This window comes from Pantherophis guttatus, chromosome 3 (assembly GCF_059756535.1).
Source record: "Pantherophis guttatus breed Tessera chromosome 3, ASM5975653v1, whole genome shotgun sequence".
NCBI lineage: Eukaryota > Metazoa > Chordata > Lepidosauria > Squamata > Colubridae > Pantherophis > Pantherophis guttatus.
In genome coordinates, this window is record NC_142065.1 from 36,980,155 (window position 1) to 37,005,560 (window position 25,406).

The 25,406-nt window shown below is 37.4% G+C and overlaps 1 protein-coding gene across 4 annotated transcripts in view; it reads right to left on the reverse strand.

The window, feature by feature from the left end:
* Positions 1 to 25,406, reverse strand: part of LGR6 (leucine rich repeat containing G protein-coupled receptor 6) — a 134,606-nt gene that overhangs the window by 5,066 nt on the left and 104,134 nt on the right. For 3 of the 4 annotated variants that reach the window (XM_087889289.1, XM_034414192.3, XM_087889291.1), the window contains exons 7-15: positions 16,932 to 17,000; positions 15,722 to 15,793; positions 14,467 to 14,538; positions 13,157 to 13,222; positions 11,586 to 11,657; positions 9,401 to 9,472; positions 7,579 to 7,704; positions 6,062 to 6,204; positions 409 to 489 (exon numbers count right to left, since the gene is read on the reverse strand). In XM_087889289.1, coding sequence (XP_087745415.1) covers positions 409 to 489; positions 6,062 to 6,204; positions 7,579 to 7,704; positions 9,401 to 9,472; positions 11,586 to 11,657; positions 13,157 to 13,222; positions 14,467 to 14,538; positions 15,722 to 15,793; positions 16,932 to 17,000 — 773 coding nt within the window. The remainder of the gene's footprint in view (positions 1 to 408; positions 490 to 6,061; positions 6,205 to 7,578; positions 7,705 to 9,400; positions 9,473 to 11,585; positions 11,658 to 13,156; positions 13,223 to 14,466; positions 14,539 to 15,721; positions 15,794 to 16,931; positions 17,001 to 25,406) is intronic. The other variant, XM_087889290.1, reaches the window with a different exon arrangement.

Consider the following 25,406-nt stretch of genomic DNA (forward strand, 5'->3'; position numbering starts at 1 on the left):
ACTCTACTAGATTACTGAAAAATCTGCTTATTTTCATCTGTGATTTCAACAGATGCTGTGTTTACACTTTGTGCTATGTCAAAGTGTGGTTTCGTTTTGGATTAGTGTATCATGTGTGATTTCTAAAGTATGTTTTAGGGCTTATTGTGACATGATTTCCCCCCACAATATTAGAAGTTAAAATTTTGCTGTATATAAAAAAAAGTAATCAAATTGTTGCATTCATTACCATTGCATTATTCCTAATGCAGTGACAAGTACATTTCTTATTCTTCACAATAGCACTTTTTCATGCCACTTTTATTTCCAGATTATTGTGTGCTTATGTGTTTAGATCAGGGGTATCAAACATGCATCGTCAAGTCATTGTTGTAAATTATATTGTATGTATTTTGGTAATGTTCTTACCGGGGCTGGGTGTACATTGGATGTTGGTAAGTAATTTTGAATCATCAGGGTCTGCCTGGAAGTCATCCATGTCTAAGTCATCTAAACAGTAATAAAGAAAGGAAGAATTACAAGCACATTAATACTTAACTTGTTTTATACTGAAAATGAAACCCTTTTCTTATTTTCTTAAAACCATGGCTGTTGAAGTGACATAAATATCAACTCTGCTGTATTATACTACTTTACTGGATCTCATACAGCTCATCTTGAAAAAAAAAAGTGACTTAACATGCTAGGAAACTGAAAATAAACCGAACATATATAATAATTGTTAAAAACAAAAGGACAAAAACACATTTCTAGACTAGGAAATTGTCTTTGATTGAAAAATTAGTTCTATTGAGTTACATCCATAAAATAACTACTCTGTAGAGCATTAAAAGATTGCAGTCTCAAAGGAGATATAGCTACAGTATGTCCCTTAATACCAAATTGGCAGGAATCAAAGGCTATTTCTGTGTTTCCCCCCTGAAATATTGTTGCTTAGTTCTAAAGGGGCATGTTAGAAGAATTCCAAGTCAAGAGAAGAGAAAGTACTTTCAGAATTCTTTAAATAAATCCCAGGAAATCTAGAACCATATTTTGCTCTTTAATTAAAAGAAGTATTTTTGTGCATGTTGTATTTAATTTTCTAGCTTGCCTTGTGAACATTTTCTAATCTTTAATTTTAGATTTTATGATAAGGGCATTGGGCAGTTCTATAGTAGCATATAAAAAACTTCTGGAAAGTTTTCTTAATGTAGGGTTTTAACCAGTGGTGGGATTCAGCCAGTTCGCACCACTTTGGGAGAACCAGTTGTTAACTTTCTGAGCAGTTTGGTGAACTGGTTGTTGGAAGAAATCATTAGGGCAGAGAACCGGTTGTTAAATTACTTGAATCCCACCACTGGTTTTAACCACTAGTCCTGAATCATCAACAATTTAGGTCCAGTTCTAGAGGTGACTCCTGTGACATAGGCTAGCAAATGAACTGTGTATTTCACAGGTACAGACTCCAATAAAGAGAATATTTATAGTTCGGGGTTGAAATGAGAAATCCTTGGTGCTCTCTGAACTTGGTTGTTTTCTTGCAGACATTTCATTACCCAAACTAAGTTACATCATCAGTGCTAGTCCAGGTACAGACTTTCATCAGATGCAACTTTCTTTCCTTATTCTGGAATGAATGAAAAGCTGTCTGTAGATTTTCTACTTTTGTCAATAAAATGATGTAAATCCTACCATTAAGTATTTTTCTCTCCAGTGAAGTTAGTTTTCTGTCTTCAAGAGAAAACTCACACAACACATAATATGATGAATATTTCCAAGGAACTTACACACACACACACACACACACACACACACACACACACACACACAGAATTTCAAGTCACTGCTACTTGCTTACAAAGGTAAACCCAGATCCACCTCAGCTGAACTAAGAAGATGCTGGCACCCAGAGAAGGACCTGTTGCCCAGTAGTCTAGACTTTGCTGTTTATTTTCTTGAAGGTGTTGAGAACATGATTTGGGGCAGTTTTAGAAAAGGTGCATATTCTTTTCCCACAAACATCCTGCCAGAAAAGCAGCCTAGTTATACAAAGGGAGCCATACAGAGCTTCCATTGAACTTGTAAGCAAAAAATGACCTTGTATGCTATTGAATGCATAGCAAGACTCAATGGTCTGATGCACACTATATGTAAGACCCCCTCTTTTACTGGCTTGAATCGACTCTGTTTTCTAGTTCTGACTATGGCTGAACTAAAGATTTTCCAGGAAGAGAAATGAGCAAACCCTTCTTCCCAGTCATTGGCAAGCAGATGCAGAATCACAAGACTCCACTGTAGATGATAAACTAATATGCTCCTTGATACCACAAAGTTACTGGTAATGCTGGAAGGTGACACAAGAAAATGTGATTATACTCATGTTGGAATAGTCAAAGTGGGTGTTCTGCTTCCCAAAGAGTGGAAATTAATTCCTACATTAACATGTTCATGACTACACAAACCATCAGGTAACTAACTATCTGTAAGCATTATGTTCTTTGTACCTGAAAGCAGGAAGTGACATAGGAATTGAGTGAGGAAAGGGTATAAGGCATTCCTATATAGTAAATCAACCTACAGTAGGGAAAAATGATAATTGGAGCAGATATCTAGATATCCTATTTTTAAAAATAGCAATGGCTATTTACTGCTTCATGGTGCTTTATAGCACTCTCTAAGTGGTTTACAGAGTCAGCATATTGCCCCTAACAATCTGGGTCCTCATTTTACTGAACTCAGAAGGATGGAAGGCTGAGTCAACCTTGAGCCACTCAGGATCAAACTCCTGACAGTGGGCAGAGTCAGCCTAGAATACTGCATTCTAACTACTACGCCACCAGAGCTCCTATTATTATTCCTTTATCTCCAAAAATGTAGAGTAAGGGGCTAGATGGGGGAAGTTTATGATAACACAAGACGACCAATTAAATATAAATTCTAATAAAACTCAGAAACCATTAACTAGATTGCAAGCAGCGACGTATCCCTTCAATCTTGGAACCATATCTGACCAAATTTGAGGAACTGTTTCCATAGCTATAATATAATATATTAATATAGTATGATAAGACTGTTATACTTTAGGCCACGATTTAAAAACAGGATCTAAAAGGAACGAGGGTTAGCAAGTCCTCTCTCTCCAGTAGCCTGTATCAAATAAGTTTTCCATTTCAAGTCCACCCTCAGTCTAGTTACTGGGTGTGTGTGTGGGCTGCGTGTTTACGCAATCATGTCATGCAGCAAACAAACAATCAGTGTGGTGGTTTGAGAATTCATATACTTCCATCAATGTTTTTGCATGTCTCTTGCCACTCCACAGAAATCCCCCACCACCACAGAAAGATTTGCGGACTAGATAAATCTTCTACCTAGTAGCCACAAGGCATCTAGTTATATAGACTTTTTTTCTGAAGTGAATCTAAGTCTTTCTTTTGAAGTACATGTACAGAGGCTGTGATAAAAGACTTGAGACTAGTCATAAACATTACAGAAGCAGTGGAAGTATACAGATGGAGTGATCACCATTTACAGGTAATCCTTGGTTTACAACCATTCTTTTAGTGACCATTCAAAGTTATAGGAGCCGCGGTGGCGCAGTGGTTAGAGTGCAGTACTGCAGGATACTTCTGCTGCCTGCCGGCTGCCTGCAATTTGCCAGTTTGAATCTCATGAGGCTCAAGGCTGACTCAGCCTTCTGTCCTTCCGAGGTTGGTAAAATGAGGACCCAGATTGTTGGGGGCAATATGCTGACTCTGTAAACTGCTTAGAGAGTAATGTAAAGCACTGTGAAGTGATATATATATAAGTCTAAGTGCTGTAGCTAGTGCTAGTGCTATTTCTATAATGGAAAAAAGTGAGTTATAACCAGTCCTTGCACTTATAACATACACACAGCATCCCATGGTCATGTGATCAAAATCTAGGGGCTTGGCAACCAAAATGTATTTACAACAGTTGCAACTTCCTGGGGTCATAGGATTACCACTCGCAATCTTTGCAAAAGCCAGATTCACTTAATGACTGTAGGCAGTGGTGAAATCTAATATTTGTTACTACTGGTTCTGTGGGCGAGGCTTGGGGGGTGGGGGGTAATGTGACTGGGTGGGTGTGACCAATTTTTTTTTATTTTATTTTTAAAAGCATTTTTTCTACAACCTCTTCGGTTTTTTTTCTTTTAAAAGCCTTTGATGATCCCAGCTGAGCTGCACGATCATCAGAGGCTTTTTTTTTTTACTTTTAAAAGCATTTTTTGGCCAAAGAGGTTGTAGAAAAAATGCTTTTAAAAGTAAAAAAAAAAAAAGCCTCTGATGATTGTGCAGCTCAGCTGGGCATGGGGGGAGGCAGGGATTTTTGCTACCGGTTCTCTGAACCACCCGCCTCCATTGCTACCAGATTGGGCGATCCGATCCGAACTGGGAACATTTCACCCCTGACTGTAGGACTCATTTAAGAACTGTGGTGAGTCTCTTAACAACTGTGCCAAAAAAACAACTGCTCCTAAAACTGAGCACAACTCACTTAACAACCACCTTGCTTAACAACAGAAATTTTTATCTCCATTGTGATTGTAAGTCAAGGACTACTTGTATACTTTGTATACAAGTATCCAAAGTATACTTGTATACTTTTGATTTAATTTCTTTTTAACTTTTTCATTAGATGTTTTTTACTGTTGTGAGCCGCCCTGAGTCCAGCTGGAGATAGGGCGGCATATAAATCTCATTAAATAAATAAATAATACTGTAGTTCTGGTCTTGTTTGCCAGGAAGTCTGCCTAGAAGGTTGTACTGAAAAGACATCTAAATAAGGCGGAAGTATTGTTGTTAAGGAGAAAGCTTATTCTGGATGGGGTTGTGGTTCTCTACAAACAGACTGGCAATTGGAGAGAGCACTTTGAACTCTGCTGCCACTGGATTCGCAGGTAATAGATATTATTAGGAGAGCATTGGCACACATATGGCTCTAGTGCCAAGTATAATCCTTCTTGAACTGACCTGGTTTAGCAACAATCATCATCACCCTGGTTACAACTCATATTGATGAATGCAATGGGACTATTTTTAAAAAGCATCTAAAAAACACAAGTGGTCTAAAATGTGGTCTAAAAGCCAGATTTCTAATAGGAACCAGGTATAGGGACAAGGTGTGCTGGCTACCAGTTGTCCACTACCTAATGTGCTAGGGCTGACCTCTGAAGCTTTAAGCACTTTAGGACCTCCCTATCTGAAAGACTACCTTTACCTCTAAGCACTTGCCCATTCGATTCCTGTGTGTCTGTGCACGTGTGTGTCTGCATGTGTGCGTTCACATGCATGTGTGTGCACGTGCACAGTCTTCACTGACTCCTGGTAATTACCTGGACAAGTCCCTGCAGTTTTCTTGGCAAGAGTTTTGGAAGTAGTTTGTCACTGCTTTCTTGCTAATCCTGAGAGAGAATGACAAGCCCAAAGTCACCCAACTGGCTTCATTCAACTCATGCTCTCCTGGTGTCTAGCCTGGTGCTTTAAGCAATCTGGCTTTCTAATAATAAATAAATACCCCAAATACAGATAGTCCTCAAACTATGACAGTAGTTGATCCCAAAATTATAGTTGTAAGCTGTTGCACTCAGTAAGCGGTCCCTATGTGACTGGATCCACTTTAATGATATTTTTTGTGGCAGTCATTAAGCAAATGTTATGGTCATTAAACAAGTCTATGGGTTTTGTTTTGGGTTTTTTTGCTGGAAACTGGCAAAAAACATTTAAAAAATTGCAATCGCATAACTGGGGGATGCTGCAAATAACCATAAAAGTGAGCTGGTCCCAAAACGTGATCATGTGACTTCAAGTGTATGCATGTGCAGCTGTCATAGTTTCAAGATTTGATCATAAGTAGCTTTGGGGGGAGGGCATTATAAATTCAAATGGTCACTAAGTGACCAGTCATAAGTCGAGGACTACATGTAAAAAGAGCTTGGGTAGACTTTCCTTTCCAATAGTATTCCTGCATTTGTTATTATAAGCTATACCTCAGATTTTGGAAATTTAAATTTTGAAAACCTAAAAGGCAGAAGCAGCCTAAAATCAAAACTTGATCTTACAATGATCAAGTCCCAGGGTCCTCTTGTAGCCATCATCATCCTCAGGACTCATGTCCTCTGAGTCCCACTGACTGGAGATTTTGAAGAAGTTGCCACATGCTCCGTAAGCACAGCACTGGTAGGCATAGGGAACCTCCAAAACCCTATGAAGAAGAACATAGGATTATCAGTTATGGTATATGGGTGTAGAATATGCCTTTCTACACCCATATGGGCATAGAAACAGATGTTGGAACTAAAGTGGTTTTTTTGTTTTATTTGCAAATTGTACATGGGAAGGCATAAAGTTAAGCTGCAGAATTCCCAGATCAAAGATCTTGACCCTTTAACACTCTCACAATAGAAGGGCATTTTGCATGGGTATTTTTCAAGCAGACTAGTAAACAATCAATAACCCTCCTTTCACACAACTCTTAAAGGTACAGAAGATCATCATTCTAAACATAGCAAGAGACCAATGTCAATTACTTTGCATGTAATCGACACCCAGCACAATAGTCATGTTTATTGCATTCTCAGTATATCATGTAGTATAGTAATATTGAAGACTAAGATTATGCTGTGCATGTCAGTCCAACTAGCACACAGAAAAAGGGCAATGAACAAGAAGCAGGAAGTGCAGAAATAAACTTGTTTAGGATACCTTTGCCAAGAGTATAAAAAATTACAGCCTTTCGGAAGTTAGTGAAGAATGAACATTTCTGCATAGCCACTCAAATGTAATTATTCACCATCAGTATTTTATAGTCCTTTTATCTTACACTGTCAGGTTTATTTTTTTGGTTTTGCTTTGTTATGAGTTTGCGTGGTGTTATATTGTAAACGGACGATCCAAAACTTAAACCTTTCAGGGTTAGAAATTTAAATTGGTAAAGGTAAGAAATTTTTATGATGTCCAAACTGCTTCTTTTGATTCTGGAGATGTATGCATGTATGTATAAATAAATATATAAATCTTGATTAATTTAACCATCACTCCCTCTCTCTGGAAACTAATTTTGTAAATATGATTAAGAATTCCTGATAGATAATTTTTAGCGCCATTTTCATAGAACTGTATTTCCCAAGATTGTTTGGGAAAGATAAAACAATTAAATGGGCATAAATAAGCATATGCTTGTATCATATGTTTGTGCCTTCCTAGTATTCTCTGTGTTTTATATTCCTTTATATTCCTGCAAATACAGAGATCATTCAATCTCTTTATACAAACAGAACTAATCTTGTATTAGCTGCCTGTATTATAACCAAATGGGTGCTTTCTTTGTATCAGACTGATAGGTTACCATGCTGATTGCTTTGTGAATGTGAGTTTGGATGATGCCCATGACAAGCCATTCAATGGCTCATCAATTTCTCAAGTCAATGATGAACACAGAGTGCAAGCAGAAGCTGCTCAAACCTTTAGCTGAACTGAATTATATGGTACTGCCTAGTAAACACATAGACAGTAAAAGGCAGATCAAAGTAAATTAGGTTTTAGCCTTGGGAAGCCAGAAATTAGAAATGAAGTTCACCGTATCTTGGGGAAACTTTCTTTAGGGAATGCTTCAGACAGTGCAGGATTGCCTTTGAGCTTCAGATGAGTCAGTCCACCCAAGCCAGCCAATGGAAGCATCACCAGTTGATTGTCAGTCAAATCCCTGTGACAAACAAAAGCACAGGACCCATTGGAATAGATAGAAAGTGGCGTGGGGGACTCAGTGCAGCAGCATCTCAGAACATTGCTGCTTCAATTAGGTTTTGCGTTCGGTTCTTGATTATTTTAAAGCTAATAAGTATTTTTGGGATGAGTTGATGGGCTTTTGCTGTGAATAAACCAAGAAAGAAGCACGTGTCTCTATCAGGATTAAGAGTAAATTGATATCTATGCTTTTGTATGCCTTTTAGAACCAGGCCTACACCAGGTAATAAATTAACAGCAGTGATGAGTTGGGACTATGCTGTGCTTGTACTGTATGGGGACAGGCAGGAAAAGTTTGATCAGTGGTTTGGCCCTGGAAAGAAGCAGTTAAGACTGCCAACCTGTAAGAGAAGAGATTAAAATAGCTTCTCTCATGTGATATAGTTTTGATATCTTAGAAATGCAATATGAATGCTTGGCTCTATAAACAGATTTACTGTATTCCTTTTATTATTTATTATTCAAATTATTTTTATTTTATTATTCAAATTTCTATACCGCCCTTCTCCTTTCGGACTCAGGGCGGTGAACAGCCAAGATAAAAACATCTATACATAACATCACAGTTAAAAATAAAGTTAAAATAATTTATAAATTTGGCCCATAATTTAAAACTTGTCAATTAAAATCAATATTAAAATTTTAAAACTAACCCTAAAATCAAGACAGACCGGCTAACTGAAAAAAATAAGTTTTTAGGGCCCGACGAAAAATCCGGAGGTCGGAGATCACTCGTATCTCTGGGGGGATACGAGTCTCATACATGGTTGTAGCACATTAACAATGCAGAATATGGTAAAAATCAGTATAACGATCCGTTATACTCTGCAGACCATTTTTATTAGTCCCAGCTAGCCACTCACCTTACAACCACAGCTTTTATAGAACTAGGGGCACCATTACATTACATTATATTAGTGTCTTTATATTTCAGTTTTCTACAAAACGCAATAACTAAGATGGCTAAAACACAAAGACTCATAAAACAAAACATAATTAAGACACAACAACAACAATGAACTCCAGGAAAGAACATAGACATTTTCTGGGGGGAAAGAAGCATATATTCTTATATTTATGAATTATGTTCGATATAGGAAAATGTAGTATTATGCTTAGTCCATCATTTTGACAGTTCTGCCTTGCTTCTTCCCTATTACAGACTCTGATACTTCTACTTACGGTTGCAGTGTCACCAGTTTTGAATACCTTATTTCAATCAATAAGATATCAATATTATATTCAAATATTTCCAGCTTAGATGATGAAGCTTAATAGTTTGCTATTTCTATGCAGGCTACCTAAATTTGTCATGATTCCTTGAAGCTAGGGAACTCAGTTTGTGTACCTGATCTTCTATCTTCAGCCATCATCTTTAAAGAAACCAAACAGATTTTTCTTTTTTCTCCTTCTGTTCATGCATTTTATATCTTTGCCATATATCATCCATTTATGTTTAAGCAATGAAAAAAGGGGAAGGCACCCTTAAGCCAAGTTAATCGCCAGGTCACTACAATAGTTGATATGTCCATATAATTTACTCAGCAATAAAACCAAAGTGGTTTGCCATGGCCGCCTTCTGGGAAATTTCCCAATCACCCTAAGGCTTAAATGTCTATGGAGAGCATATATCTGTCCTATGCAATATAACTTACAGCTTGATGAGGGAATGAAGAGTCAGAAAAGCTTCAGAGTGGATAAACTGAATGTAATTCCAACTCAGGTCTCTGCAAAGCAAAATAGATATTGTGATGGAAAATATGCTTTATATTAGTTTTTCCCAATTTGCTACACTCTAGGTAGCAATTTTACTTACAATAATTGATTTATATATATATATTTAATCAATTTTGTTGTCTGGGAATTATCAGAATTATAATCCAACATATTTAGAAGGCATTAGAGAAGTCAAATGTCAGACTATAGATGCTGATCCTGTTGCTTTGCACAGTTACCCATTATAACCATATGTTACCCATTAAATTCATATGTTCAATTTAATTATTGGGATGCCAACTTTTTGAAAGTCAAAGAGAATTTCTGAGAATTCCTGAATTGTCCTCAGAGAAATTCGTGTTTGCATGAAGACTTATGGATAATTTCTCTTTTGCAGAATATCTGTTTTTATTAACCACACATGTCTTTATTGCAACTGTATTGGAAATCCATTTTTAGCAGCCATATTTTCTTATCTGACTTGGTCTACATTCCACTTTTTATACATAAACAAGTGTTATACAGTTTATACAGTTGGTATACATAATACTAGCAATCTGCTGTGAAGGACATTGATTAGAAGAAGGCAACACAGTACCATCTAAACCTTAGATGACAATTCCTATCAGCATGTGCTGGTATGAGCAATGGCAAAATTGCCTGGCACTGGGTTTTAGATGTACTAGGGAATTCTTTAAAAATAATAAATTTAAAAATATAAAGTATCTGGTAACATAACAAGCTATTTGAGGTGGCCAAATAATTTCTGGGGGAAAAAAAAACCTTTCTATAACAAAGCTGCTTTCAGAAATTCCAAAGACTTCTTATTCTCAATTGTGCCCTTTGCATGCAAAATGATTTCCAGGTCAAAACAAATTAATGGATAATTAATGATAGACCTCTCTCTCAGTGAGGAGATAAAACAGATTTTCTTTTCCATCCCCATCTCTCATTATACCTGGAAGTGCCCCACATTTGATGAATGAAAGTAAACTCAGGAATTGTCGAAGTGACCTAATTATTTGATGCCATCTCTATAGTTATTGCTTTCCATGTGCCATTGCCTTTCATGTATAGTACTTAACTAGGGCTACCACAAATAGTCTTCAAAAATTTGGTGACTGATAGATTATTTACTGTCATCTAGTCGGCATCCAAATATTTTCAGCCCAAATACAACAATATGGAAGCATAAGGAGCAATGAACATGGAAGTAATTCTCCATATGGCAGCTTATACAAGTTTTCTGCTCTCGGCACTTTTGTTTCTACTATTATCCATTTGGAAAAAGCTCTTAGAAACTGGAGCATTTTTCCTGGTTTGTCTTTTTCCAAACTTTAAACTTCTAGTGTTTGTGCGAGAGAGAGATTGTGTGCCTCTGTGCACATTTGAATAAGTTATGTAGTGCTATTAAAATATCTTCAAACCCATATTCCAAAACATTTAGTCAGGAAACTGGTATAGAGAAAGGGACAGAAATCAACACTCGGGGCTTTGAGGTTAAAAGAATTGGCATATAATTACTTTTTGCAGAGCAGTTAAAACAGTTGACAGGCTAGCAAGGCAAATTAATGGTGAATCTTGTTTATTAAATATTTTGTAGATTAAAAAAATGGAAATATTTTGGAATGTGCATCAGTTTCTCCTCCTGTTTGTGATTTTGAAGAAGGTAACGTATCGTAGTTTTTTCAAGCGTGTGTGAGAGAGAGCTGACACTACAAAGGCAGCTTTCCCCAATATGATGTCTTCCAGATGAGTAGAACTTTCACTCCCCAAATCCTTACCTAGCACAATCATTAGCCATGCTGGCTAGTGATTGTAGAGTCAGAGGACATATATTATAACCCAACATTTCTGGAGAGTACCAGGTGGGAAAGATTTATTTTGTGTTCATATTTTAAACTCATTTTGTAGAGTGCTTTTGTAGGCCTGAGTCTATGCTTAACTATATTGGGATCAAATGTTGGGTGACCATGGGCTAACAGGCCAATTCGTTTGAAGAATTCTTTATATAATTGAGCCTGTAATCTTGTCAAGAGCACAAAGCCTTACTCAGTTCACAATCTCCTGACTCTTTTCTTCTATCACAGAAGGCCCTGAGAATCCCCTGCTGGCTGTACTTACAGGGAGCGGAGGGCTGTGAGCTGCCCAAAGGTGTCTGCTCCAATTTCGTGGATACAGTTGTGCTGAAGGCCACTGCAAAGACAGAAAGGCTGCAATGAGAGAGAAAAACTTGCTTCACTGGCAACAGAAGAAAGCACTTCTGCGAAGAAGGTTACATCCATTAAGGATTGCATGGGATTCAAATTTCAAGGGGAAAGTGGGTCAAGGAACATACCCACCCAATTCTCTCCCACCCTTTCCCCCCTGAAGAGCCTCAGGCTTGGGGCAGTGCACCATTCAAATCAAAAGCGTGCAAGTAACAACGTTTCTTTTTACCAAGAGTTCCCAGGCCTCTTCAACATCTGCTCCTGCTATGGAGCTTGGAGAGCTCCATGACACCAGATGATATTCTCAGCCACAAGAATACCATATCTAAAGGGAACAGGCAGAAAACACTGGGGACTCTGTGCTTTCATGTCTTGCTTTCACTGTAACCTTTGTAACTCAAACTCAGTTACAAAATATTTTGGAGGGTCCCATTATTCTCAGCACCAGAACAATACAAAGATTAATTCAAGCTTTTATGTTATCTACTGGGCACAATAAGAAAGGAAGGTTTAGTTTACTTTACTTTACTTTACTTTATTGTCAGTGTACCTCATACAAAGAAATTAAATGCCATCTTCAGTGTATGTTATTATAAAAATAAAACACAAACACACATCCTTCGCATTCTATGCAATTGAATTGAAAACCCCTGATATTGCATTAATATTGCACTATACAGTAGAATTCAATATAGTTACTGCTCTGGGATAGAAGCTGTTTTTCAGACTATTTGTCCTTGTTTTTATTATCCTATATCATCTGCCACATGGTAATAGTTCAAAAAAAAAGGGTGCCCAGGATGAGATGGATCTTTCAGAATGTTTTGAACTTTCTTAAGGGAGCTATAAAGCTCTTCCAAAGAGGGGAGAGGGCAACCAATGATCCTCTGGGTAATGATGTTAACCCTCTGGAGCGCTGTCCTATCTGCCACTGTGCAATTGGCAAACCATACACAGGTGCAGTAAGTTAAAATATTCTGTATGGTGCAGGGGTAGAAGGCCACCAGCAGTTTTTCATTCAGTTGCTGTTTCCTGAGAAGTCTCCGGTAGTATAATCTCTGCTGGGCACTTTTGGCCAGTGCTGCAATGTGAGCGCCCCAGGTCAGGTCCTCTTTTATGATAACCCCCCAGAAACTTAAAGCTGGCCACTTGCTCCACTCGGTCTCCATTGATAAGCAAGAGCTGGATGTATGATCTATTCCTTCTATAGTCCACTATAAGCTCCTTGGTCTTACTGGTGTTAAGGACCAAGTTATTGTCTCCACACCATGAAAGCAAGCGGTCCACCTCATCTCCAAGGTGGGAGGGCAGAGAGTGATAGAAAGAGAGAAAGAACATCACCGCCCCCCCCCAAATCTCTGAGATATAAAATTTTCAGAGGAGTCCAGACTAGGTCATTGTATATCAGGTTTAACCTCTCAGTTGTTCACACATACCTACTTGGTTACTTGGATTTGGGGATTTCACAGCAAAGCTTACACTTACATTTCTTCCAGCTTCTGGCACTGGTGAAAACTGGGCAGTTTCTCAATGTGATTGTGCGCAAGCTCACTGTATGGAAAATAACAAAGGTTAGAACAAAGTCAGTCTTCTTAAAGGCCCTCTTGGCATGCATCTGGTACACAGGAAGGGAGTGCATGACCTCAGGCTATGCAGCTGGGGAAGCAGGAAACCCCACAGACAGGTAAATCTTCTTGTACCCAACTGATGTTTGGCACTGTTCCTTTTATTCATTTCATTATCTGGTATTATTCTTTGATTACCCCAATCCATTTCTTATTAACTTGTCTATTACGTCCAATTTAATAATAAAAAAATCCAGTGCTATAAACAACTCTTATCTAGTGTTTCTCCAAGACAACAGAAGGGCTTTGAAGCCCTTCAATAACAGCCCAAATATTAAGGGACAGTCCAGCAACAAGTGGAAAGCTGCTACGAGTTCTCCATCACTGCTTCAGAAGATGACAAACACACATTGTCCCCACATGTAAGAGCAACATAACATAAGCTTTCATGCTGCTTCTATTTATGTAAGGTATTTTTGAGCGATGTTCAAAATAACATAACTTAAAAAGAATAGAATAAATAAAAAATGTTCAGCAGGGACACATCCCAAATATTAATAAATGTAATGCCATTACATCACTTTAAACAGCTTTGTTTGTGTGCTGGGAATGTTCAAGTGCTCGATTCTTATTCTACAGCCCTCCCCACCCCCGCCCTGATGTCTCAATTGTAGCAGGGTTTCCATCAACTTGCACTAAAGCATTTTTGATTTCAGATATGATTTTTTTTTCTCTCCTCCCTCCCCACCCTTGCTTTTTTGCAATCAGGGCTCTCAATTTATGCAAGAAATCTGAAAAAGGACACAGATATAATCATACCATTCCCTTATTATCAGTTCCTGGAATGGAGAAAGGAGGCAAATGAAACACTTGTCACGACTGTACAAAAAAACCCTTATAGCAATAGCACTTACACTTATACACCGCTTCATAGTGTTTTTCAGTCCTCTCTACGCAGTTTACAGGCTCAGCATATTGCCCCCAACAATCTGGGTCCTCATTTTACCCACCTCGGAAGGATGGAAGGCTGAGTCAACTTTGAGCCTGGTGAGATTCAGCCTGGCAAATTGCAAGCAGCCGGCAGTCAGCAGAAATAGCCTGTAGTACTGCATTCTAACACTGCACCACTGTGGCTCTTATATCTGATCAGCAAAAGACCTGTGAATGGTGTATTGGTAATAAAGGCAATTCCCCAAAGCCTGAAGAAAGCAAAATGCACGTATAACTCACAGAACTCGTAGGCTGGCCAACTGCTGACACATTCCTCCAGGAAGCAAATGGATTCCAGCCTGGGTTAAAGTCCTGCAGGAGAAGGGGAAAAGCATACTTCACACCATCCTTTACTTCTTCAAGGGCTCAGGATAGCCCAAACCAGGATAGTCAGTGGATAGATTGTTCAATGAATGATTGGTGTTACATGAAAAGATATTTACCACATAGCATGTGAATATCTCCTTGGCATTGTGGCATAATTTCCAAGACTATAATGTACTCAATTATTTGAAGGAAATTAAGAAAACAATACAGAGATTCCAGTCCCCCCCCCCCACCCCCGAGTTTCTAAACTCACATAATCCTCTGTTATCCAGTAGAAAAATGAAACCGGGAAATGGATATATAATTGGTTCTACAGCTGTGCTTCGGTAAAACAATGCAGAATAATGGTACTTTTCCAGATATAGGAAGATACAACGATTTATGTGAGGTGGCATTGCTAAAAATGACGTGCAAACATGCTTTCTCAGTTTTTCACTTTCCTGAAAGATTATGTTTTTGGGAACAGGGATGGGAAAATGATGGTTCTCCAGATGTTGTTCAACTAAAACTCACAGCTGTCCCAGTCTGCATCACTGTGGTAAGGAATGCTGGGAGATGCAATACAGCAACAATGTGTGCTGAGTTAGCATCTGATACCAAATGAGAGCAATTAGGCTGCTTCTTGAGCATGACAGAAATTTGAGTAGGCAAAATATGCATTTTGGGTCAGAAATGAGGACATTGGCAGTATCTTTCTGCCTTAGAAATCAGTGACACAACACATTCAAACATATAACAGCATCCACAGCAAAGCACAATGATGCCAAAATGACAATATGAATTTGATGACATCATTATGCAAATAAATAGTTGCATCCTGATGTCTAATGCGAATCTCACAACTGGCAGCAATTGCATGAGGGTATAGTCACACAGGTTTTATCTTTTCCCTCCTTACTTCCTCTCTCTGGGGCTCTCACGCACAGAGATGTTCACAGGAGGGGAAAGCAAATGATGAAGGTACTGCAATGTCATGACACAAATGCCACCTTTATGCACACTATGCATAAATATGAAAGAACAGACCTTAGGTTATTTATATCACAATACTATTTCGTCATTCCGTCATCATCAGGATTAGAATGAATGCTTATGATATTACTTGTAAATATAATTGGAAGATGGGGGATCAATAAATGGCCCTGAATTTTATGGTGCTGGTTCTTACATAATTTGAAGTACAGGATTTCCAGCAAATGCTTTCTCTGGAATAGCCTGGATGTTGTTGTTATGGAAGCCCCTTTAAACAAACAAACAAAAATGCTAGGATGGTTAAAAGAAACAGAGCAAGAAAAGTAAAATTTACTGCACAGCTGTATGAATATTGATTGAATGGGACAAATGGACAGATTTTTCTTTTGCTGAATCCACATGGCTGGAAGCTGACATAAATCATGATTCCCAGCTGCACGAACATGCAAACATATTAATAATTTTATTTTATTTGCCAAATAAGCAATTCATGTATCCTGCATGAAAACAAAAATTGTATTTGAATCCTCCAGCTACTCCATCATATAAGTATGTTTGCGTGTATAGTTTTATGGGATGTAAATATGGAATGAAAATTGTAAACCAAATACCATAATTAACTTTTTAGTAAATCTGAATTAGAGCAATTGTCTAGTATCATATGGCAATCAGGAGTTCTATCATTAGAGTATGGATTATCAAGCACAAGAGACATCCTCTTTGTTCAAAGAAGTCAACAATGTAAACTTGAAAGTCTACATCTGTATCCTGGGAGCAGTGTAATTTTATGTCATCAAGGCAACTAAAGTATTCAGTTGAGGTGAATGCAGAAACTGGAAGCATCATCCACACAATTAGGAGCATGCGGATATACAGTACCTTAATGCCTGGGAAATCTACTCATAATGCATGAACCTTGCTTGAAATGTCACAAATTGTCCATGTCATAAAAGAATGAATGGACTTCAGTGAGGTGGAAAAGAGAATTCTACCGAAAGTAATAATTAGAAGCCCAAAGCTTTTTCTGGGAGCCGAGAAACAGCAGGAGCAGCAAAAATTAGTCAAGGAAAAAGGAAAAAGAAAAGTATATCCTGTCAGTTCTGTGTGCTTTTAATGGCTCTATCCAGACCTATAAGTGTGTACATATGTCATCACTGGGGTCAAAGCCATTGTTAATAAAGCTCACAGCAGATTCCATGCTGGTAATTAACAGTATGAAAGTTTTTCAATACATTAATGATGTCTGTGAAACATTTACTGTCATGCAGGATATGATCAAGCAGAATTATGGAGAAATGGTGAAAGAATGCCCATTAGGGTTTGGGATGGTAGTTTGCCCACATTAGAGTTGAGCCCAAATGATCTGTTTGAACATTATTCTTACAGAAAGAAAATAAAAGTCTTACAGCTCTTGAAGTCTATTGAGTGACTTAATCGCCACTGGGAATTCCACCAGCTCATTATAATTTAGGTCCCTGGGAGAAAAAATAAAAGTCAAAATCAACATTAAGAATTTTGGAAACACTCACCAGAGTGTAACATATTGCAAAGGATTAGGAACAGTTACTAGGAGATGAGTTTTCCAGAATCATTCTGTCACATGACTTTAAAAAAACATGATATTTCAAAGAGATGTTATAAGAATCATTTGGTCTGGGCCCAAGTAGCCTAGAATCTCAAAGGGAAATTGTGGGTTGGGGTTTTCTTTTTTCTTTTTTTGGCTCTATAACAATTGTTCCTGGTGTCTTCCCTTATATATGTGCAGACTGCCATTTTAGTTTAACCTAATATTTTAGTGTCCTGCTCTATTCCCTTTATTATCCTAAAATAATGGGAATATAAGAAAATATTTTTTCTCTGTCTGACAGCCTCCATATTTGTTGAAAACACATCTGGCTGAGGATTCTTGGAACAGTAGTTCAATACATTTGGAGGATCCCAGGCCAGTAAAGGCTACTTTAGTGTATGTTTAAATGTTACACTTTCTTTGAAACTCACTCTGACAGCAGCAAGAGCACCCTTGAAGCTAATACAGCAGCCTCAGTATTTGCTGCCAGGATAAATGATGTATGACAACTTTAAATACATGTAAAGAATGCACCTGCCATTCTAATAACCCATCATTTACTTACCTGGTTGACAGACAGGTATTTGACACATTTTCCAAAAGAGATAAAAGTCTAAAAATGTATTGTTCCCTCATTGGACACGTCACATATGGACTAGTTCCTGGATCTTAGAAAAATGGCAGAATACCCAAACTCTGATAAATATTTTTTCATACAGTCCAACCTTTAATACATGAGTTTGTAAAATTGCCCAAATGATGTTCTAAGGATGGTGATGCTGGAGTATCGTATATTATCACATGAATGAGCATCATTAAATATTTAAGGAGAAAGTGAGATTATACATGCTCTTTGTGTGATAAGGTCCTCAATATTAACACTTCTTTTCTGTGGTCAAAATGTGTCATTCGTACTTTCATTTGTGGATTTGAATTAATCCAGATTTTTGTAGAGAGGATTCCCCAGAATTCTATTGTTAAAATAGTGGTTTAATGAAAATATTGTTTTCAGTAGTATAAAAACTTATCAGTCATAATAATATTTTTATCGTTGGGCTTTGATGGATAGATGGAAATGAATGTATCCATAAAAATCACATAATTACAATTTCCTTGACATCTACCATTTCAATTCCAAGTATTTCTTTCCTATGATATAAGTTTTACATGAGAATGAAAAGTTGGTACAAAGTTAGCAAATCCCAAAGGTTCTTGACATTGTTAGATTAGCACCATTTCAGATAAAGTTTTTATAATTACTTGTAAGGAATCAAAGCATGAAAAAAAAAAAGTTTTGTTAGAGACAATATACCTGATGCCACGTTAAAAGACCACAAGATGATGGACAAATAGACAGATAGACAGACAGGCAGACAGATGTGAAATAAGTAAGTTGATTCATAACCAGTTTGTTCTCTGTTTATATACAGTAGCTTGCCACTGTTGGTAGAGATATGGATTTTTTCTTCAGTATTCCCCCTTAAGTAGAGAATCATATCACCATCAATACTGGCAAGGTAAATTATTGTATATAAACCCCACATTCAATAGCATTGAGTGTTGACATATAGCAAATAAGCTATCCATATGTCTAGCTCTATAATGAAAATAATGCTAAGCAGAGTCTTCTGTGAATCCAAGGAAACTGGCAGCCCTATGATCTATTGTAGAAATGGTAGACAAAACAACACATTACTTGACAATGAATACAATTAGCAACAACGCCCCTTTTTGTGTGTTTTTATACTTCCTTTTAAAGTGCTCTGATCCAACACCATTTTTAAAAATGTAGTTGACTAGAAAGGCAAGAATTTTTGGCTTGCCTTTCTAGCCAACTACATGTACCTACAGGAATAGTTCTTCCTCCATGAATACTGGCATTCTTTGTGATGTTGAGAGCAAATATGTATAAAGCGTCTGCTTGGCTGAGATAGTATACATGGCATTTTAAGCAGGTCTGTGTAAAAAAAGGAGCCGTCAATGAATTTAGTCTGCAAATGCATTTCTTGAAAAAAATAAATTATATCAGACACAAACAATCTGTTCGTACAGTGAAGTAACTTTCTCACAGGTTATTCTTACAAATATTAATTTTAGCAAGTGCAAAAGAAGAATGCTATTTATGAAGCCTTTGTAGTTTAAGCATGTGCATTTGGAGAAAATTGAATGGATACAACTGCAGAATGGAAGGAAATAAATGTTAGTGCTGGAGGAATATTGACAGAGAAGATCAACATATGCCATTAAAAATATGAAAGAAAAATCGCATAGGTACAAGGAGAGACCAGGAGAGAGAATACATTTAGACAGAAAAAAACCACTTAATTTGAGTACTTGCCAAGACTTAGGTACAGAATGTATTTCAATATATGAAAAACAGAATTTGAAAAAAAACTACCATAGATAGTGTTTCTTTCACTAACGAGGAACCAAAGCCTGCATTTCTCCCATATTCACTTTCTGGGGGTGGTGATATTATTTGTTGTTATAGATAGTAGATGGCTACATTTAAGAACTTTTGTCAAGATAATTTCTAGAAAAAAAAGAATTATTATAGCGCAAATCTGAATGAAACAACTTCCTCAGTTTTACAATACTTTGACTATCCTCAAGTCTTTAGGATTCTCTCTAGGTCAGCCATCCCCAAATTTTTGTCTTCCAGCTGTATTGGATTACCAATCTGACAATACTCAAGAAACATCTGGAGAAGATAATTTTATGGGAGGTTACTCACAGTAAACCTTGCCACTGAAAACTGCGCCAGGGACATTTCTCTGTAGTACTACTGTGGAACTGATGACTTCACAAGGGCATTGTGTGCAATAACAACAGCAACAATATTGAATTATTTATGGACTGAAATAAAGATACCGTAGGCTATTAAATAAGTATTTAAACTGAAATATATTACCGATGGCAGCAATGTAATACCATGTAACATTCAGGATGTTAACTTTGGCAGGTTATTCCCCATATTTCATAATATTTCTGAAAGAGAGACTGTTCTAGGTTTGTTAATTCCTTCAGGCTGTGCAAGTAGACTATTTCAAACTGTGAGATCTCATTTGCTTTTTTATTACAACCCCTAGGTCCATTCAATGGCAGCAAATTAAAACCCAGAGTTCACAGGTAAAACACAGATAATTCAAGCAAAAGAAGAGAGCAAGTCTAAGCTGAAACCCAGCCAAGAATGCATAGTTAAATTTATATATTTTTTTCTAGAAAAATCAAGTTCAGTTTTTCTAATGACATTTTCTTTGTTTCAGTTGTTCAATAGTGGAAGTAAGGGTAGAGAAAAAGCTATCTTGCTGTTGATATTATTGAATAATTGGGAATAAAAAAATTCTCACTTTCTACAACAAATTATTAAGAGATATTCCAATAATCCCTGAACTGATTAGCCTTTTGCTGACCCATGAACATCCAAAACTGATACGTAAATAAGCAATTAAGAAATTCACTATGGGAGATTTCTAGATAGGGTTGGAAACTTAGCCACACCATCATTTCAAAATTTCATTTATATCAAAATAGGCTCATTATTAACTCCTCTGCATTGTTTAAAATGCTAGCAGCTCTACATTTCAGACTAACATTTCTACTCTGCAGATACTGTTTCTCCTAGGAAAATACAATTTGGTCGCTGGCCAGATCTCACTTCAGTTTGGAAGGTGACTGATTGATTATCATAGGTATCAACTAGACAATATCTGGAGTATTATTTATGTTAGTTATCTAGGAATTATAGGAATTAAGATCCAATTTATGCAAATAGGATATCAAATTATCAAATTCTGAGTTTTGTTCAATAATTGTCATCTGACATCTTTTTAAAAATATTTTTAAAAAATAAATAACTCAAGGTGGCCATCTTACCTGATACTACTTCCTCCTACTACTTCCCGAGACTGAGACTTGGACTGAATAGGACAAAGTCACCCAGCTGGCTTTCATGCCTAATGCAGGAGTAGAATTCATAGCTTGAGGCATCCTTGGTATTCTCTGAGCTTGGTTATTTTCTTGCAGAAGTTTCATTACCCACACTAGGTAACTGATGATGTTACCTAGTCTGGATAATGAAACATCTGCAAAAATACAGCCAAACTCAGAGAACACCAAAGACCCCACATTTCGACCCTGAGCTACAAATATTCTCTTCATCAAGTCACGGTCTCCCTATTTCTTGTATTGAATACACAGGCCGCTTTTATTAGCAAAATCATTGAATAAAATAAAACAAGAAGAGAAAATGGAAGAATTTGGAATTCTGCCCCAAGCCACCAAAAGAAAAGTTTCCCCTTATCCGGACAACACAAACTAGAAATAAAAAAAAATAATATGAAAAGAGATTATTACCATCCATACTAACAGCCTTCTGGAGCTCAGTGATACTGCCAAAAATAATGAGGAATGGGTGTGAGAGGAAAGATCATAAACTACTATGCAAATTTACAGCTGTCCAGTTAGGTTTCACACCTAGTATATCTTTTAAAGTTGGAATCTTTTAACATTTCTCTCTTTCTCCTGGAAAAGTAATATGCCAACTGAAGTTGTTATTGCTCTGGAAAACCTCCATAGACTCATATTTAGAACATGAATCTGTGTTTATTTAAGAGTAAAAGTAAATTGGCAGTAGCAAAATTATGATTGCTGGTTTAGGCTACTAGAGTTATTACCTTGAACCAACAACATACAGCTTGAGTCTAATAATAACTTGTGAGGGGGCAGAAAAAGGGAAAATAAAATAAGAAATCAGAAAGGGAGCAAGAGATGGTGAAAGCTTCAGCTTAGTGTTTGGCCTATTAGAAGCTAGTGGTTCTGCATAGGAAGCCAAGATGAAACTGCATGGAATGGAATCATCACTTCTTCCATAGAACACCACACATTTGCAGCTAATAAACCTATTGCTGATGACACGAGATCAGACACTAGGCCTGAAACCAGTCTGGGATTTTTAAAATCCTGTTCTAAGTTCCTTCCAGGAATTTAAGCTGTCATGTCACTCTGTGACTGTTCCAGACCCCTAGTACTTCCAGACTTTTTCACACAACATTATTTTAGTTCTGTTGACTATTTTCCCCCTAAAGCTACTAAATATTTTGACTGTTTTCCTGAGTTTTGCTGGAAATATTAAGTATGCTTTTTGTGAAGTGATAAAATGGTCAACTTCCAAATATTGCAAACAATAAGGGAGAGTACAATACTGTATACCTAAAGTAAACAATAAACAACAAAATTGAGAATAGAACATCAGCTTTATGTAGGGAAATACTATAGACAAAAGCAAACTCAATTTTTTGGATTTTGTAAACTATGGTAGGGATAGTAGGGATGACAAATTTGCACATCACAGTAAGTCAGAATTTTGTCATTGTGATTGAACAAGTGCCTACTCCTATCTTAACAGGAATATTAATCAAGACTTCACACTACCACGATTTCCATTCCCCAGTCCCTTAAAAATAGTCTAAAGATGATCCTTTATCATCTTTTTTTATTAAGATTGCAGTGCTGAGAACAAGGAAGAAAGAATCACTGTTTACCACACCTCCATTCCACCAACAGTAAAAATAAAATGAATATCATGTATCCCGTGGCTTCCTTGCAACATGTTGTGCGCATTTATCAAGCTGTACACAAGAAAAATGAAATGAAACACATCAAGCAGCTGCTGTGAAAGAGAATTATAAAGGGTTTTTTTTCCTTGAAAGAGCTGCTAAATGGCTGAAGCCTTGGAGGGGCCAGAGATCTTATAAAACTTCAGGATAATAATGTGCAAGAACCAGAGAGCCATGGAGTTTCAAAGAAAGGGTTTGTTTTATAGCTCCAGTGTTATAGGAATACAAAAGTCTAGAACTGGTTTCAAAGTGGCAAAGAATTATTGGGTGGAAATATTCTCTGTTCATATTTTAATTTAGTGATGTATTTTCTACTAATAAGTCATAACTGTAACCCAGGCACAACATATCATACTGGACTGTTAGGAGAGAATCCATGCAGGCAGAGATCCCTATCTTAATCTGTTATGTTCAAAAAATCATGGCAAATCCTCCTGTTTTGCTTAGTGTTGTCTGCTAGTCCAAGAAGCCAAGTAGAAGATAAGCATTCTGTATTTTACTGACCACAATTCAGAAGGATTTACCTGTGAAATAGGCCATAAAATCAAACTATTTGAGAGGCATATATATGATTTTGGCTGTTGCATTAGAAGAAGAGATATAGGTTTTCTACAGTAGCAATATTTAGCCCCCAAAAGACTGATGGCATATTGTAGATGTCAACCATTGATGGTTGACTACGTCCTGTAGATGTCAACCGTTTCCCTACAAGGCAACTTCTGCAGCTTTGACTAAGTAGGGTTTGTTCTATCTCTTCACATTTGACTCAGATCTTGAACAAACCTACACTGCTCCCAAAAAGGTGTTAGTATCATTTCACAGGATCAAAGCTGTCTCTTCTGTCTGTTTCTCCAGGCATTCCCTCACACTAAGCTCTGTTCTGTAATACTTCCTTGGAGTGTTTGTTCTCAACTAAGGAAGCTTCTGAATTCCACGTGTTTTCAATTTTGGTTGAATTTATTTAACAAGTTGAAAGTAAACCTCAGGGAGCCGGACTCTCTTAGGGGGTCCTTCACTATATAGATGCAAGACTCTAAAAGAAGGCTCTGAATGCAAGAAAAAACAAGCAGAGTTATAGTTATTCAGAAAACAACTAGGAAATTATATGGGATGAAGTGACAGAATTATATATGCGGAATGGTTTTGCATGAATCATAGAACTTATTTCATTTTATATTATTTTGTTGTCTTTTTGTGTGTGTGTGTCCAAGAGGTCATTGTTGGTCAAATCCTTAATGAAACCATGCTATCAAGTTGACTTCTTGTTGCTCTTTGATGATATATTAATTAGATTTTGGGGGGGGGGGTTGGGACAGAAAAGCCCAGAATGATTGTATGAAATCTTGAACATTTCATGTGAATAGTGAAGGCAATTTTAAGTTCATTTATTGCTGGTGAGAGTTCATAGCTATTAATATGTCAACCTCAGGAAATCAGGAGATAAGGCGGTTCAAATGAATACAAATTTATTGCATGCTAACACTCTCTACAAGAATCTGAACTACTAATGGTCAAAACAAATTGGTGGTAGATAAGAGTCAATGGAATTCAAGGTGGGCTGGACTTAGATCTCTTTTGGGTGTGAGGCAGGGGTGGGTTCTACTTACCTTTACTACTGGTTTGCAACGGGGCTGCACATGCACATGCACATGCAAAGAAGCATTTTAATGACATCCGGGTCAGTGGGCGGAGCCTCCCACCGGTTTTACTACTGGTTCTATAGAACCGGTGCAAACTGGAAGCAACCCACCACTGGTGTGAAGGGACTTAGACTGATGACATGCTTGACCTCTCCCTCAGGCTCAGCCTGGTCATCTCCAATAATGTTGTTTTTGTTCAGTTGCTAAGTCATGTTCAACTCTTTGCAACTCCATGGATGAACTCTCGGAGTTCACCCAAATCCATGCCCACTTTATCAATGACTTCCAGAATTTCCCCCTAATGTTAAACCACTATATTGTACTCATCTCATTAAAAGACAAGCAGACAGGATCTTTAAGATACAGGTGGACTAGAACCCACTCTTCATTTGTAGACAAACATCATTTATGAATACAAGCCAGTGGTGGGTTGCCCCCGTTCAGATTGGTTCTATAGAACTGGTAGTAAAACCAGCAGGAGGCTCCGCCCCCCACTCCCGACATCATCAGGACTTTTCCGCATGTGCAGAAGCGCACGCGCACTGCCCCATTGCGAACCGGTAGTAAAGGTAAGAAGAACCCACTCCTGATACAGGCAGGGTCATATATTTTCTGTTCCAGTTAAAGGTAAGTAGAGATCAGGAGATCACCTATAGTGCTGCTAAGACTGGATAACCTGGTCAGGCTTGGGCACTAAAATTCAAAGCCCCCACAAATCTATATTATCACAATTATTTTCTCTCTGAACAAAATCAGCAGAGGTATTGTTCTTCCCCTTTCTTTTTCTCTCCTCTGCTTCCAATAGATTACTTTTGAAAGTTAAAGGAAAGAAAAGTAAAATGTGGCATGTTACTGTAAATGTGGAAAGAATGAAAGGAAGAAGGAGCAAATACAAAGATGCTGAAAATGGGGAGAGAAATAATTGGGAGAAGAAGAATCAAGACATCTCTATGGCTCCTCCCAGAAAGCATCTTGCTGGAGGCTTCCTGGCAAGAGCCTTGCATATATGATATCTCTGGCTCCAACCAAAAGTCAATTCTTAAGCAATAAAAACCC